Here is a 17,749-nt window from a genome sequence, read left to right on the forward strand (position 1 = left end):
TCTAGTCATTTGTTCCAGGTATGTATGGTCAGACAAATGAAGGCAATTTGCATGGCTTTGTACATTCTGAACTGTACTGGAACTGGAGCAAGATCCTTAACACCATGCCAGAATAGGCCTTCCTTAAAGCAAGGTTCTGGCGGGGCCCCATCCTGATGCTGCCAAAAGGAAGAATAGTGGGAAGGCAGCTCAGCTAGGGTGACTGCCCAAGTCCAGAAGGTCATTTCCTGGTCCTGTGGATGCCCACTAATACGGGAACTCGAGAGGGGTCCCTGAAGGAATGTCTGGAGCAAGTATCCAAGAACCACCTTCCTGCCTCCCTCTCTCCTGGAGTTAGTGATCTGTGTTCTGAGCTTGGTCATCCATGGAGATTCAGAGAAACGTCTTCCCCAGGCTGAGCAGAACTGAGCTTCTGTTAACGTGTCACGTGTTAGAGGCACATGTCGGTGTCACCAGTGGCGACAGTTCAGCTTGGAATTCCGTCACAACTTCCAAGACTGAATTAGAAAGTTACTTAATTCTCAAACTCTGTTCTTTTCTGTAAATGAGAGGTTAGACTGTAATATTTCAGGACTATTATCAGATAGAGTTTTTTTAAGTCAAACGTAATTAACATACAGTAAAACACACAAACTTTGTTTACATCTTAATGTATTTTTACTTATACATACACCCCTGTAACCACCACCTAGATCAAGAAATAGGAACACTTCCATCACCTCAGAAAGTCCCTTCTGCCCCTTCCCAGTCAATGTCTCACTACCAACCCATGCCCAAGACAAGCACTGTGCTGACTTTTATTGTCACGGATAAGTACTGCTTATTCTTGAACTTCATATTAATGGCATCACACATTATGTACTCCTTCATGTCTGGCTTCCTTCTTTCGACGTGATGGTTTTGAAATTCATTGATATGGTTGCAAGTGTGAGTAGTTCCTTATTTCTATTGCAGTACACTAGATCACTAAATAAATACACAATTTGTTTATCCACTCTTCTTTTGATGGACATATAGGTTGATTCCAGTTTTTGGTGATTATGAATAAAGCTTCTATGAGATTTTTGTACTTTTTTGTGTGGACATACGTGCTCATTTCTCTCGGGTGTAAGCCTAGGATCTGAACTTCTGAGTCATGGATATGTTTACCTTGAGCAGGAACAAACAGTTTCCCAATCCACACTTAAGGACACAGCTTAATGACCATCTGTCTGAATGACTTCCAAAAGTTTCTTCTAACTCTGAGATTCTTTCCCTCCAGTAAAGTGGGAGGAATGACAACCTTTTATTTATCTCCCTTAGTTGCTGGCTCGGGTGGTGTTTGCCCTGTAAGATTGTACGTTTCACTCACTTTGAAGTGAATCCAGCATTGTCCCTGTGTCACTATGTCAGAGAGTCAGGCTTCTCCAGGCGTCACTTCTGCCAGAATTTCTCTCAGTCTCAAGATTGACCACCCTAAGCAAGGAGATTCTTCTCTCTGTCACCTTAAAGGGATTTTAGAGCCCGTACTGTTCATCCATGTTCTAGTATGTGTCCTCTGGCATGCTGGGTATTGGCATTAATCACAAAGTTCAAGCAAACCATTATAAAGGTCATTGGGAAATGGTTGTTTCTCTACTTTAGCCACCATTGCTACAGCTGTTTCCCTGACTGTCCTCACATGTACTGCAGGATCTTCTTCAGAGAAGACTTGCCACCTGGGATCCTGGGGCAGAAGGCAGAGAGGAAGAATTTGCTAACTATATTATAGTCGATTTCTTCTTCTTCTTCTTTTCTTTTTTGGTGAGGAAGATTAGCCCTGAGCTAACATCTGTTACCAATCTTCCTCTTTTTGCTTGAGGAAGATTGTTGCTGAGCTAACATCTGTACCAACCTTCCTTTATATTTTGTATATGGGACACCACCACAGCATGGTTTGACCGGCAGTGTATATGTTTTTGCCCGGGATCCAAACCCATGGACTCTGGGCGCCAAAGTAGAGCCCATGAGCTTAACCACTATGCCACTGGGCTGGCCCTGATTACTTTTTTTCAGATAAGTCTAGATATTTCCCAAGTTTTCTTTCTTTTTTTTTTACGTGAGGTATGTATACTAGTTTGAACCATCTGAAATTGCCATTTTTGAGATTTAAAAAGGTCAGATCTTGGCTGTCCTTGTTTTTAAGTTACTAACTCTCAGATCCAAGTCCCACCACTCTGGTTTCCTTTGAGATGTGGGAGGCTGGAACTCTACAATCCATGTTTCTGCTTGGCCAGCTGGCCCCTCTGAGTGTCCGCCCGTAGAGAGAGTAAGAGACAAGAGTAAGAACATGGGTTTGCTCCCTTCTGTGAGCAGGATGCCAGAGATGTTTCTTCCCTCCACTGTGGCAGTTCCTTTCTGTAGCAGCGGCTGAACAGTTTGCAGTTTTCTCACCACTTGCAGAACCAGCCTCATCGAGGCCTTAGAGACATACACCAGGCCTGGTGTGCTCCCTCCCCAGAGCCTGGAGTTTCTCCGCCAAGATTTTAAGTAATTTTAGTCATTCTGAAGTTGCTGCCTTCGTGATACTTGAGTAGTTTTTCTTTGTTTCTTTTTTTTTTTTTTTGCCAATTTCTAATAATTTAACCTAATAATTACTGGCGTATCTGAATTTAATAGGACATCATAAATATAATGGTTGCTCTGAGTAGTCTAGAGTGTTACCTCCCTCTTTAGGGTTCTGTGTGGAAGGTCAGAGACGTGCCAGCCATTTTCCTCCTATAGTCTTCACTGACTCTCTCACTCTGTGCACTTTGAAGCAATCCTTCCTGTCTCCCACAGTCCCTGAAAGACAACAAACTCATACTTGAGAGACGGGGTGGGAAGTCTATTCAAAAAGCTTTCTCCTTGAAGTGAAATTTTAGAAATAACTAAAAACTACTGCTTTTTATTACAGATATGCATCACCATCTATTTTCTTTCAAAGAGTAGTATTTTGAGAAAATCTCAGAATTATTGGTAGCATAGTGATAGTTAAAAATTAAATGACAATATTAAATATTCTTTTCCAAAATACTGGTTATGTAAGAGTATTGTTCTCAGTGAAGTTCATGATGGCTGGAAAGTACCTTTTCTCACAAATGGGTAGATGGAGTGGTCCATGACATAAGAAGACAGCATCGTGTAGTTGGTCATTGGGTTTTTCTTCATGCTTTCAAATGAAGTGTACTGAACAATCCTTGACAATCTCTTCATCTAGCTTCTTACTCAAAACTTGTACTTTCTTTTGAATTTCATGTTCTGGGTTCTGTGTGGGGGTGGAGGGAGTTGGGGGGAAGGACAACAAGTAATCCTTAGGGGATTTTTGGCGAGAAAATCAAGGAAAGCAAGGAAACAAAATATGGGAGAAATTCTTTCACTTCACTCCATCTCAGTATTTGTGATATTGTTGGTCTTGGTCACCTAAAGAAAAACAAGGTTTTCTTTATCTTTAACTTCAGGGGTATCATGTCCTGTTGATTTCTCTCTCTCTGTTTCTTCTGCTTTTCTGAGCAGTCAACCATCTTTACTGTAACTTCCCTTTCAGAAACATATAGTGACTTCCAGTATCTGGGGTTTTTACCCATCCCCTCTTTCCCCTACTCTGACAGGTCCCTGTCCCTCAACTATTACCCCATCCTTGGTCCCTGTCCGAGACACAGACCCCAATTCTTTTCCTTATAGTTTCACTGGCCAGCTCCTGCTCTGACCTTTCCCAACCCTGTATTTTTCTCATTGCTGCAGAATTTTCTTCACCCTTGAATCTGTACTAGATGCCCCTTTGTCAGAAAGATATTTGACTAACCCCACCTGGAATATTCTCTTAGCTTATGGGTAAGTCCTTGCATATTTATTTTAGCTTCTAGGAAGGGTAAATGCTATGAATAATACAAGCCATAGAGGAGGATGATTTTAACATCTGAATTTTTGAAATTGGAGGAAATAAAGCAGTGAGATCATCTAGGTAGGTATTTTTATAATGAAGTATGGATAATCCAATTCTTAGGCAATATTTTTTTGCACCAAAGATTGACAAAACATTTCCCCAGGAAAATGAACAAAACAACTAGCTGTTTTTGAGCCAAGTAGAGCACCCATTGGAGAAAAAACTATTTTATGCGAATGGCAGGTACTTTGAGGTACTAATCTTACATGGATCTGATAAAGCAAGAAGCAAATCATCTCTGGGAACAAAGTGAGGGTAAAGGCAATTTGAGAGCCAAAGAGGCTATAGAAGTTGGTTGCATAATTCTTGTTTCCAAGAACCTTTCAGACAGAGAGAGAAAACTGTTCATCTTGGACTTCCAAAGGCCATCAGGGTCCAGGAGTCCTTCTCTGGTTCCTGCCCCATGGCACAAGGCAGTGTATGTGGATATTCCATCCTGGAAGTTTCCTTGCTTTGCTAATATGTAGGCAGTGAATGAAGAGGTGCATTGTCTATCCTCCTTCATTTCCTTGTAGAAGAAGTAGAGAATTTGATGATGCTTGTTTTTCTTCTTCCGTCATTGTTTTACATGCTCATATCAGTAACACACACACATTGAAAGAAAGAGAAGGTATGAGTGGGCTTACTTGCCTAAGAGATGGTACATGAAGGCTCCCGAGGCTGGGGCTGAGTTTCAAGGGGAGGAGTTTGGTGAAGCTGAAATCAGAGCTAGGTTAATTCATCTGCTTTCCTCTCACTGTAGAGTAGACATCACTTCATAGGACCCCATGGGATCCACTCACCCTCCCCTTCGCAGATGCTTCAAAGTACTGATTCTATGTTCTGGGGCTGGCAGGGACATGGTCATCTTCTGGAAGTAATAGTAAGACACCGTGTTGTCCTTGCCACATAGATTATCTGAAATAGTGGGTGAAACAAGGGCAAGAGAAAGAAAATCTTATTATTTGTGTCATCACTAGTCTGCAAATGAAAGAACGTTCCCACAGGGAGCTGTGAATGCATAAGGCCTCTAGCAGAATTCAAGGAGCAACTTGGTTCAGGGAATATTTTGTTTTCTTTTTTGAAAAATTATTTGATTAAATTCATATTGGTTTATAACATAATGTAATTTCAGGTGTACATTATTGTATATCAGTTTCTGTATAGACTGCGTTGTGCTCACCACCAATAGTTTAGTTTTTATCCATCACCATACATATGTGTCCATTTACCCCTTTCGCCCTCCCCTCACCCCTTCCCCTCTGGTAACCACTAATCAGTTCTCCTTATCCATATGTTTATCTTCCACATATGAGTGAAATTGTATGATGTTTGTCTTTATCTGTCTGGCTTATTTCATATGATCTAATACCTTCGAGGTCCATCCATATTGTTGCAAATGGGATGATTTTGAATTTTTTAATGGCTGAATAGTATTTCGTTGTGTATATATACTAAATCTTCTTTATTCATTCATCAGTTGATTGCCACTTGGGTTTCTTCCACGTCTTGGCTATTATGAATAGAGGGTTGGATAAATATCTTTGTATTGTTGATTTCGTGTTCTTTGGATAAATATCCAGTAGTGGGGTAGTTGGGTCATATAGTATTGCTATTTTTAACTTTTTGAGAAATCTCCATACCGTTTTCCATAATGGCTTCAACAGTTTTCATTCCCACCAGCAGTGTACGAGGGGTCCCTTTTCCCTACATCCTCTCCGACAGCTGTTATTACTTGTTAATTTTAGCCATTCAGATAGGTGTGAAGTGATATCTCATTGCAGTTTTTTTTTTTTAAGATTGGCATCTGAGCTAACATCTGTTTCCAATCTTCTTTTTTTTTTCTTTTTCTCCCCAAAGCCCCCCAGTACATAGTTGTACATTCTAGATGCAGGTCCTTCTGGTTGTGCTGTGTGGGATGCCGCCTCAGCATGCCCTGATGAGCGGTGCCAAATCCGCGCCCAGGATCCGAACCAGAGAAATCCTGGGCCACCAAAGTGGAGCATACAAACTTAACTGCTCAGCCCCAGTGCCAAGCCCTCTTGTAGTTTTGATTTGCATTTTCCTAATAATTAGTGGTGTTGTACATCTTTTCATGTGTCTGTTGACCATCTGTATATCTTCTTTGGAAAAATATCGGTTCATATCCTCTGCCCGTTTTTTGATCAGGTTGTTTATTTTTATGTTGTTGACTTGTATGTGTTCTTTATATATTTTGGAAATTAACCCCTTGTTGGATATATGATTTGCAAATATTTTCTCTCAGTTGGTGGGTTGTCTTTTCATTTTGTTTGTGGTTTCCTTTGCCTTGTAGAAGCTTTTTAGTCTGATGTAGGCCTATTTGTTTATTTTTTCTTTTGCTTCCCTTGCCTGAGTAGACATGGTATTTGAGAAGATGCTGCTAAGATTTTTGCATCTAGGTTCATTAACAATATTGGCCTGTAATTTTCCTTCTTTGTGTTGTCCTTGTCTAGTTTTGGTATCATGGTAATGTTGGCCTCATAGAATAAGTTAGGAAGCAATCCATCTTCTTCAGTTTTTTGGAATAGTTTGAAAAGGATAGGTATTAACTCTTCTTTGAATATTTAGTAGAAGTCTACAGAGAAGCCATCTGGTCCTGGACTTTTGCGTTTTGGGAAGTTTTTGATTACTGTTTTCATCTCTTTACTTGTGATTCGTCTACTCAGATTCTCTATTTCTTCTTGATTCAGTTTTGGGAGGTTTTATGAGTTGAAGAATTTATGCATTTCTAGTAGGTTATCCAAGTTTTTGGCATACGGTTTTTCATAGCATTCTGTTAAATTCTTTGTATTTCTGTGGTACCTGTTATAATTTCTCCTCTTTCATTTTTAATCTTGTTTATTTGTATCTTCTCTCCCTTTTTTTTAGTGAGTCTGGCTAAAGGTTTGTCAATGTTTATGTCTTCTCAAAGAACCAGCTCTTAGTTTCATCAATCTTTTCTATTGTTTTTTAAATCTCTATTTCATTTATTTCTGCTCTAATTTTTATAATTCCCTCCTTCTGCCAACTTTGGGCTTTGTTCTTCTTTTTCTAGTTCTGTTTGGTGTCGTTTAAGAGTACTTATTTGAGATTCTTCTTGTTTGTTGAGGTAGGCCTGGATTGCTATATATTTCCCTCTTACTACTGCTTTTGCTGCATCTCATAAGAGTTGGTAGGTTGTGTTTTCATTTTCATTTGTCTCCAGATATTTTTTGATTTATCCTTTGATTTCTTCATTGATTTTTTCGTTATTCAGTAGCATGTTGTTTAGTCTCCACATATTTGTGCTTTTCCCAGCTTTTTTCTTATAGTTGACTTCTGGTTTCATAGCATTGTGTTTAGAAAAGATTCTTGATATGATTTAAATTTTCTTAAATTTATTGAGGCTTGCCTTGTTTCCCAACATATGGTATGTCTTTGATAATGTTCCCCGTGCACTTGAGAAAAATGTATATTCTTCTGTTTTTGGATGGAATTTTCTATTTATATCTATCAAGTCCATCTTGTCTAGTGTTTCGCTTAAGGCCAGTATTTCCTTGTTGACTTTCTGTTTGGATATCTATCCATTCATGTAAATCGGATGTTGAGGTCCCCTACTGTTATTGTGTTGCTGTCAGCTCCTCCCTTTAGATCTGTTAACAGTTGCTTTATATATTTTGGTGTTCCTGTGTGAGGTGCATATATATTCATAAGTGTTATGTCCTTTTGGTGAAATGTCTCTTTTATTATTATATACTGTCTCTCTTTATCTTTAATTGTGTTTTTTATCTTGATTTCTGCTTTGTCTGACAAGTATAGCAACACCTGCTTTCTTTTTCTTGCCATTTGCTTGGAGTATCATCTTCTGTCCTTTCACTCTGAGCCTATGTTTGTCTTTAGAGCTCAGATGTGTTTCTTGGAGGCAACCTATTATTGGGTCTTGTTTTTTAATCCATCCAACCACTCTTTGTCTTTTGATTGGTGAATTCAATCCATTTATATTTACAGTGATTATTGATATATGAGGGTTAATTCTGCCATTTCATCTTGTTTTCCAGTTGTTCTATATTTCTATTGTTTTTTTTCCTTTGTACTTCTGACTGCCATTTCAGTTTAGTGATTTTCTGTGATGGTTTTCTCTTTATTTATGATTTGTGGCTCTGCTGTGATTTTTCATTTATTCGTTACCATGAATTTGTATGAATTTGTATAAAAGATCTCATAGGTGAGATATTCCATTTTCTGATAGCATCTTATCTCCATTAGCCTATGCAGGTTCAATCCCTTTCCTCTTCCCTTTCTGTTTTTGTCATCACAAATTATTTTTGTTTTGTGTTTGTGATTATATTGAAGTGTTTATAGTTATTTTTGATGCTTTCCTTCACTTTATCTTTTAGGTTATAATTAAGTGTTTGCTAACCTGTTTTGATAGACAACTGCAACTTTCTGATTTTGTCTATCTATTTGCCTCCTTGCTCACAGCTTTGTAAACCTTTTCCTTTTTGTTTCTGGTAGAAGGGCTTCCTTCATCATTTCTTGTAAGGCAGGTCTATTGGGGATGAACTCTCTCAGCTTTTGTTTATCTGGGAAAGCTTTTACTTCTCCATCATATCTGAAGGATAGTTTCACTGATAGAGTATTCTTGGCTGAAAGTTTTCGTGTTTCAGTATTTTGAATATATCATTCCATTCTCTCCTAGTCTGTAATATTTCTGCTGAGAAATCTGCTGAAAGCCTGATAGGGTTTCCTTTGTAGTTTATTTTCCTCTGCCTAGCTGCCCTTAATATCTTTTCCTTGTCATTGACTTTTGCCAGTTTTAATATATTCATTGGAGAAGGTCTATTTGCATTGATGTAATTAGGAGTTCTATTGGCTTCCTGTACTTGTAAGTCCAGTTTCTTCCTCACGTTTGGGCTCCTTCCCCAGCTATTATTTTTTTGAACAACTCTCTGCTCCTTTCTCCCTCACTTCTCCTTCTTGAATACCTATAGTCTTTATGTTACTTTTCATAATTGAGTTGGATATTTCTCGAAGAATTTTTTCATTTTTAAAAAATCTTAGTTCTCTCTCCTCCTCCACCTGAAGCAATTCTATATTTCTATCCTCTAAGTCACTAATTCTGTCTTCCATAACATCAGCTCTATTTTTTATTGTTTCTAGACTATTTTTTATCTCATTAATTGTGTTCTTCATATCCAGAATTTTTGTAAAATTTTTTTTAAGGGCTTCAATCTCTTTGGTGAAGTATTCCTTCTGTTCGTTAATTTTATTTTTGAGTTCATTGAACTGTCTTTCTGATTTTTCTTGTAACTCACTGAGTTTCTTTATGACAACTATTTTGAATTCTCCATCATTTAGATTATAAACTGTGAATTCAGGATTGGTTCCTGGAGACTTGTCATTTTACTTCTGCTCTGAAGTGTTGCTTGAAATTCTTCGTGGTATTTGATGAATTGATCCTTTGCCAGTGAATTGTGGTAGTATCAGGTCAGATTCCATCTGCTACAGCTAGTGGTTGGGGGCGGGGCAGGAGCTGTGTTTTCTGATCCTGCCCCATCTGCTGATAGTTGTGCAGGAAGGGCTGCTCTGCATTTGTGTGGGCTGTCCATAGCTGCACAGCAATTTCTGATTATGACAGAATCTAGGTTGTGGCTTAGGGACTGGGGTTGTGAAACAGAGTGTAGGTGGGCCTTTAAAGATGAGGTCAAGGATAAGTTGTGTAAGGTGCCCACAGGAGCAGTGAAATACGGATGACATGGGGGACATGGTGGAATTGACAGTGTAGAGGGAAACTCTGAGCTAGCTAGTGCTGGTGTCACTTTAAAGGATAAGGCCAGATAGATTTTGTGACCTCCTGATCTGTGGACATTGGGGGTACATATCTAGAGCCTTTGTAACCTTAAAGGTCATCTGTGATCACAGAGATTTGCTCAGGAGTTTAATTCACAAACAAGATGGAGGAAAGGGTCATTTCTGGGGCTTCCTTGCAACACTGAGTTTGGGGAGGCCCCACAGCTCTAGACCAACTCCCCAACTCCCCTATCCTGCCTCCATCTCTAGCCTGCTCAGGAGCCCTCTAATTAGGGACCTACTGGGTCTAGGACTACAAACTCTCTGGTCATTGCCAACATTCCAATTTGTCTTTGTGGGTCCCAGAACCTATGAACGTGGTCTGATGGCCAATGGTATGGTTCCTTGGACTCCTAATTAATGATAATAGCCACCACAGAACAGCTCACATGTCCGTGCTATCAGGCCACGTGGCTCTTCACAGGGGTAAGAAGACCTTAGGGCTGCTCTTCCCACTTCATCTCTTGCTTATATTTTGATATCCTTTCACATGGGCTCACGATAAATTTGAGAAAGAGTTTCTACTATTGGTTGTTTCTATTTCATCACCTTTTCCATTAAGTGACGAAAAGACTGGTTTCTCCAGAAGCCATGGGAATAATTTCTGAGGGCTGTGAAAGTTCCTGTGACTCAGACCCCTGAGTACTGTGAATTAACATTGCACTGGGATCTTGTGGTTTCCTAATGGTCAAGAGGTTTTAAATTCCATCAGACTGATTTGTTATGGAGTATAATTAGCCAGCAGCATGGTACCAAAAACCACCCCTGAGACTTCTTTAAAAGACCCGATAACAATTGGGAATAAGTACAGGAAACTTCACAAATTTGAACTAGTGGAGAAGGATGAAATGCAAGTTAAAGGACAAGCCTAATTTCAGAGTTACTTCAAAGCAATAATGATATTAATTGCCTCTCATGAGTTAGGATAACTGCTAATTAATCTTTCCAAGAAGAGGTCTTAACAAATTTGACTTAATAAAGTCTAAGTGGTCTTGACAAATAGCAGCAGGGCATTGCTATGCACATCATAGATTATCAGTAAACATATGGAGACACTGATTTGTGTAGGAATAATGAGCATATGAGTACTTCAATATCATTTAATCTTGTAAGTTGTAACCATGTTAAACATTCCTTCTGAAATCTTTTTTATACAATTAATAGTCTAGCACGACATTTTTCTTAGCTGTTACAAAAACAATCAAGCTCAGCCTGAATTTCCACAAACTCAGAATCGTTTAAATTAAATGGGCTATTTAATTTTCATAGAACAGCACATATTTTTTCTTTCTGCTTCTTACCTTGCAGTTTTTTTCCTGTATGGATGGCAGCATCAATTGGATGATGACTTTTAATGATCTGTGGGAAGGCATTGCATTAGTCTTTTCCAAACCTGTAAATTAATTTTGACTTTATATGATGTTTAAGAAATCTAATTTGAATATGTTTCTACTTAGGCACTTTTTTTTCTTGCTGAATGATGAAGGAGAATATTCTATCCCTTTCTGCTTTGACCCCGGCCATGTCCTGGGTGCTGCAGTCATGGAGAGATGCTCCTTTCTAATAGCCTACCCTTCACAGGCTGTGCTCTGACCACAGTCTATTCCACTTTCCTCTTGTCTTCCAGACACATCACTCCCATCAGTTCCTTTCATCACCACTCTTTCTCCCAATCTGTCACTGCTTTCTGCCTGTGCTTTGTCTTCACTCTTCCCAGATACTGTCTTCCATCATTGAAACTACTCTTCCCAGTGCCCTCAGTGCCCTTGCTTGTTAGTCCTTCCATTTCATCGTGTGCCTGGATCAATATTAATCAAAGTTCTCTGCTTCCATAAGAGGGCCTTTTCCTCAATCTATATGCTCTCCCTGGTCAGTCTCAGCCCTTCTCACTTCTTGGCCATGGTCTGCTGACTTTCCTATTACTTCGTGAGTCCAGCTCTCTCCTTGGAGTGCCGTCTTCACTAACAGGTTCCACAGGCACCTCCTAATCTCCTGAAGAAGACTAAACCCACCATCCTCCCAGACGTTCAAGCCCAGGGACCTGGGTAACATCTTCCACACTCCATATTCTGCAATTACCAAGTCCTTAGTCATTGTTTACTGTAACCCTTTCTCCATTTGTATTGAAACTTCTCCAAGTTCAGGACATGCTACCTTCAGCCTGGAGTTGGGCAACCACCACCAACTTGGTCTCTGGACTTTCCTTGCCAGTCTCCAGCCATCGCCCTACTACTGCCTGAGTGCCCTTTCTAAATTGCAGATCTGATTCTGTCATCATTGGTGAAAATTTTTTGCTGTTTCTACTGCCCTCATGAAAAGTCCCAAACTGGAGTCAGTCACAGATCTGTGCCAAAGACACCACACATCTGGCCTCAGCCATGCATGTGATCATTACGAACATATCAGGCCTCAGGCCACTGTTGAGCGTTTTCTGCTTGACCATCCCGTGGTGCTGAACTTGCAGCTTCCTGAACAAGTTTAGGAAAGTTTACTTCCAGAGGTACTCATCTTGCTCCTGAGTAGGAATAGATGCTGCTGCCTGACTCTGTGTGTGTGCCCACGTGTATGTGTGCATGTGCATACACACATGCATGTGTGTATATGTGCACACATGTTCACACACATGCACATATATGTGTGTGTATGGCAAGCATGTGTATGAGTGTGTGCGTGCATGTATACATGTGTGAGAGTGTTGTACATGTGTGCATATGTGTATGTGTGCATGTGTGTATATGTGTGAGTGTGTATATGTGCACATGTGCCAGTGCTTTGATGTTTTGGGTGAATTTTGTTAGGACTAGTCAGGCTGCTGCTTCCTCTGCCATGGGAAATAACCAAGAGAATGGAGGTGATGTGTATGTGAGCACTAACCCTAGATGTGAAGGTGCACATGTGAGAAGGCTTAGCTCTTAGATGTGCTCTTTGACTTCCCACACCTGCCTCCCTATCTTCCTGAACAATTTTACACAACTGCTTTAGGATTTGTGGCAATGATAAGATCATGGAGCCTAGCCTGGAAGTCCCAGATTTTATCCCAAAAGGCATATGTGGCTGTGGTTAACAAAATTCCCTCCACCTCATCCATTTTGGGGTGCTGAGGTTGACCTTTCCTCTCTGGATCCATTGGAAATGGTGTTTTGAAATAAAACAAAAGAACACAAAAAAGACAGGGCAAACTTTTTTATTTCAGTTGTTGCAGGTTGTCTCAGTAGAGATTTTCAGAAATGGAGCTATGAAAGAGTGTGCAAACTTGTCTGATTTGGGGAAGGTTCTAGCTGCTGGCCCGCTGGAGAGCAGTGGTTGTGGTTGGTTGAACTTGCAGTGCTGATGACTGCAGCCTTGGCACTGTGATTTCTATTTGACCTCACTGTGACAAGTGCAGGGGAGCACTATCAGTACACTAATTCGGCCCGCTCTGAACAGGTGACCTGAGAACATATCTCACTGTGCCTTGTCCGAGCTGTATTCCGACTGTCTCCATAACTGGATTAAAGGGCCTGAAACAACTTACATTGGTCATGTGGGGTTTTCTTTTCTCTTTTCCTTCCCACTCCCCACCCCTTCTTCTTTGTTACAAACCAATCTTCAGTAGTACCTTGCACAGTTATACCATGGTATTCTTTTGTTGAATATCTATTTAAGTATTCTCTTGTCAGGGGAACAGGAAATGCTTGTGCCTAAAGGTGCGCTACATTTCCCAGGTGTTTTTAGTACGCTCATTTCAAAGTTAGCCAGCTTGTACTTTGACTATGGGAAGAGGAGTGGGAAAGGTGTGGTTGGGAAAAGAGGCAAGAGACGTTAGGGCCTTTTTGGTGCTGAATGGCCTGTGCACAGGCCAGCCTCTTTCTGGCCCCTCCAACGATGCCACTGACCAGGCAGAACAGAGAAAACTACCCAAGTGACTTGCTACAGACACCCAACAACCTGACTAACATCATCCTGGTCTTTGGAGGCTGTGACTCACAGCAACCTGCTCAAGCAAGTTTTGTCCTGTGTCAGCCACTGAGACCTTGACGAAGTTGTATCCCTTGGGTTAGACGTATTGCTGAATACGAAAAGCAGTCCTGACAAAGAGCTGTTAACTATCTCAGACCACAGCTTCCTTTTCATGGAGATCTGTGACTGTCATATATCACCTACTGTTCTGAAGCTTGATAATCCAGATCTTCCCTTTTTCTTTTTTCTCTTCTCATTAGTCTTCGGTAGTATTTAGCATAGTAAGTACTAGAGAAATGTTTGTGCAATTAAAATGAAAAAGATACTCTACAAGGAACTGCGTCCTACAAATCAGTGTTAGAGTTCATCTTCCACTTTTGTAAACAGTGTGCTAGAGGCTAAAGGAGGAGCTCGGCTTCCTGCCTGACCCCTGAAAGCTCCATGCCCACAGCTGCTCCTTGGCCCTTTCAACTGGACAGTACTGTGGCCCTCTGCCCCTACCCCGACTCACATCCTGTCTCTACGCTCCACCCACCCACAAAGGACATGTTGAAGTGCTAGTCTGAGTATATCACGTTCTGGCTTAGAGTCTTTGGTGGCTTCTCACTGCTCTTAAGATAAAGACCAACATCCTTTGCATGACTGTCAAGGCCCTGGTCACTCACCCCACCTCTCTCTCTCCAACCTCATTTTGTCTGTTGTCCCTTGAGCTCACTGCATTTCCCTCACAGCCCTTCCTTCTGGGTCTCAAACGGCAGCACACGCCTCCACCAAGAGCCTCTTCCTGTAGCTCCCTCTCTCTGTCTGTCCTCTTCTCCTGGTTACACTAATGTATGCTTCAGCACCCAGGAAGGGCCACTTCTTCTCAGGGAAGCTGATCCCTCAAGCCCCAATCACAGTTTATGTGCTTTGTACTCTGAAAGGACTGTGGCCTTCCCTTGTGGCACTTGCCTTAACTGGTGACTATGTGTGTGAGTCCTTACTTTCCTGATGTTTGTCTCACTCACTGGACAGCAAAATCTGTGGGAAAAGGGCTTGTTCACCACTGTATCACCAGCATTCACACAGTGCTGGACACATAGTTGGTGTTCAGTCATGAATGAATGAATGAATGAATGATGGCTGTAACTCTTTCTAGGAAGAAAGAAACATCTTCTTAAAATCGTTCCTTTTTGGCTATTAACACATACTAGCATGTGGGGGAGAGGGTATGCCACTTCTCAGCTTGGCTTGTTGCTTAAATACTGAATCCCCTGGGGATGGTTTTATTTTTCGTTTTTCTGCTCTCCTGTTTGATCACTCCCTGACCGAGCAGGGTGCGAGCAGGCCATGTTGCAAAACACTGTGTTTTACCAGCAGGGCAGCTGTTCATCCTTGACCTTGTTTATACCGTGTTCTAGTCAGCCCCATGTAGCCTTGCAGCATTAGCCTTCAAAACTCTTTGATGTACTAAAACTCAAAGTTGGTCTGTTTAGTTCCCAGCTAGTGAGAGGAAAGGAAATAGTTCAAACAAGCAAATAAACCACAAACAAACCATACGCAGTTTGTGAGTTGGGACCAGAACTGACCCTGGGGCAAATCATTGTTCTTAACTGCTTCCCTCAGGTATACCATAAAATTCTTTAGGTATTAATTATAAAGAGAAACAAATAATAATAAAGGTCAGTAAAGAAATGTAGTCAGTGAAACTTCTTTAAATTCAACTTTGTATATAGACTCATTACAGTAAAAAAAGTCAGAATGAGTCAATTTTAACAAAACTAAAATGTCTATAAAAAATACAATTGAGACAATTACTAAAGCATACCACTGATGTAGTGTTTCATTTTCTTAATTCATTCTTGAATTTTAAAACAAGTGATTAATAATTAGAAAAGAAAGTACATTTCAGTTGTAAAGATATTATTCAAAATCAGTGAGCGATTTCCTGTATGAACAAAACTTTGCACTGAATAAACAAAGGTTTTATACCTTGCAGATTACACTTTTAAATTTCACTATTTTAAATTCTGAATACAAACAAAAACTCCCAGGACTTACATAGAATGACAGAATTGAAGAGACTCGAGTTCTGCTTCTTTGTCTCTACAATCATTGTGCTATCAATTGTTTATTCTGAATCTATCACTGTTTGAATGCAGGATTATTCATATAATAGGGACAAAAGTGCACCTGACGTGAGCTTGAAGGATTCTGAACTGTTATGAATGTACCCTGATAAAGAAGCAGGTGTAGCTGCACACCTGTGTCAGAGTTATAGCGGCCTGGGGTTCTGTGAATTAACATCTATAAGAAGGTGAAGAAGACAGAACCAAAAAGCAAAAATGTACAATCTAAAATTACAATCTATGGGGAATACAGACAACTTTTTTACAAAATAAAAAGGTGCTAATTTGAAGCTTTCATATATATGATTAAAACTCAGTAGTAACCAAGCAATTGTTTAGAATTTAGGCCAATAGAAGGTTCTTTTTTTTTTCCTGAGAGGAATATTTTATCACTGACATTGTTTAGAATTTCCAGAGGAAGGTGATAATAAAAATCAGTCAGAATTTTAGTTGGCTTAACACACCCTCTAATTTCCTCTCCCCAGGTGAATTGCTCCTGCTTCCCTGAGCTTTGGAATGCTAGTAGTTGGGATTAAAAGTTGGGAATTTGTGATGTGAAATGTGCCTGCCTTCCTGAAGTCATTCATCATGCATTTACTTGCTCATTCAACAAGTACTTACTGGACATATATTATGTGCCAGGCACTGCACTAGATACTAGGGGGTAAAGGTTGAATAAGATATGGAACTGAACACAGAACGATTTACTGTCTAGTGGGGAAATAGACAAGTAAATTGACAAGTAAATACAGAGCAACAGGGCTATAGCTGGGGATAAGGTGGGAAGACGGTGAAAAGGGTGCCAGCTTGGTTACAGGGGCTCCCCTGAGGGCACGGAATTGAAGGAGAGACTCAGTTATCTCCAAGCCTGACAACCACGCCTGCCGACTTACTGATGCTGCTCCCTGTCTCCTATTCTCTGCTTTTACCAGGATACAACTTGGACTTCCAAAAGGCTACCCTTGAGCTTTATGTTTTCTATACAACCTAGCACCATGTCTCCTTGAATTGGGTTTTGGTCTTCTGGCATTTCCCCTCTGTGCTCTTCCCTTTTTTTCTCCACCACCAGGCAAGGCCCTCAGACCATGTGTCCTCGGGGCTGGCTGCACCAGCACTGCCCTCAAAGTGTCCCTTCCCATAACAGTCAGGTGGAACCCCAGGACCTAGTATGCCTAGAGTTCCTTGAATGGCCAGCGCAGACGTTAGAAATTTCATATTATTAATCTAGATATAACCTAATATAGCATGCTTATACTCAAGGTATTATTATATCATAGACTAGAAAACTAGGATATGCTTTCCAGAATAACAGAGGTTTGAAAAAACCCTTGCAGGATTCAAGTCCTGTATTTTACTTAGTTTATTAAGCCATCCTATTTCTTACTTTGGAAAGAATGATTGAGAAAATAAGCATTAAACATGGTCTTTTTAAAAAACTAAGTTGGTACATACTGTTAATAATCACAGAGATATTTGGTACCACAATCATATACATTTACAATATGCTTTCAGAGATTCTTTTGGCTAGGGTTGAAGGATTGAAGATAGCATCTGCATTCTTGTCATCACCTTTTTATTTACGTCTTACTCAGAGTTCCATGCAGAAGTTTATTGAGATTCCTTCCATCTTTTGCCTATAGATTTCATCAAATCTCTCATTCTGAGCTACAGTGAAGTGGTTTTTCCAATCCCCCACAGTTCCTAGAAGAAGAAAGCCCAGACAGGAGTGTCATTCTCTGATTCAGAGTTTTGTTGGCCTGAGGAAAGAATTGGGGTGACTGTCAACATGCCTGCCTTACCCAACTTCCCCTTCAGTGGATACCCATCCACCTGCAGCTCTCTGCTCTGAGAAGCTGCCCTATGGTGCTATATGCAGGTGAATGGCCTCTTAAATTGGGTGGACAATTGACCCAAAGGAGTTAGTGATTTGGCCCCCTCTGTGGTATATTCA

General features: G+C 40.4%; 1 protein-coding gene and 1 long non-coding RNA gene across 3 annotated transcripts in view; one reads left to right on the plus strand and one right to left on the minus strand.

Annotated features, from left to right (window-relative positions):
• The window catches only part of LOC139075500 (uncharacterized), a 70,333-nt gene that overhangs the window by 1,339 nt on the left and 51,245 nt on the right, over positions 1-17,749 (plus strand). The gene's annotated exons all lie outside the window — the stretch shown is intronic.
• The window catches only part of LOC103539976 (sulfotransferase 1C2), a 38,529-nt gene continuing 37,985 nt past the window's right edge, over positions 17,206-17,749 (minus strand). For both annotated transcript variants that reach the window (XM_070571977.1, XM_070571976.1), the window contains exon 8: positions 17,206-17,499. In XM_070571977.1, coding sequence (XP_070428078.1) covers positions 17,387-17,499 — 113 coding nt within the window. In that variant the 3' untranslated portion in view covers positions 17,206-17,386. The remainder of the gene's footprint in view (positions 17,500-17,749) is intronic.

This window comes from Equus przewalskii, chromosome 14 (genome assembly GCF_037783145.1).
Source record: "Equus przewalskii isolate Varuska chromosome 14, EquPr2, whole genome shotgun sequence".
NCBI classification, from domain to species: Eukaryota; Metazoa; Chordata; class Mammalia; order Perissodactyla; family Equidae; genus Equus; species Equus przewalskii.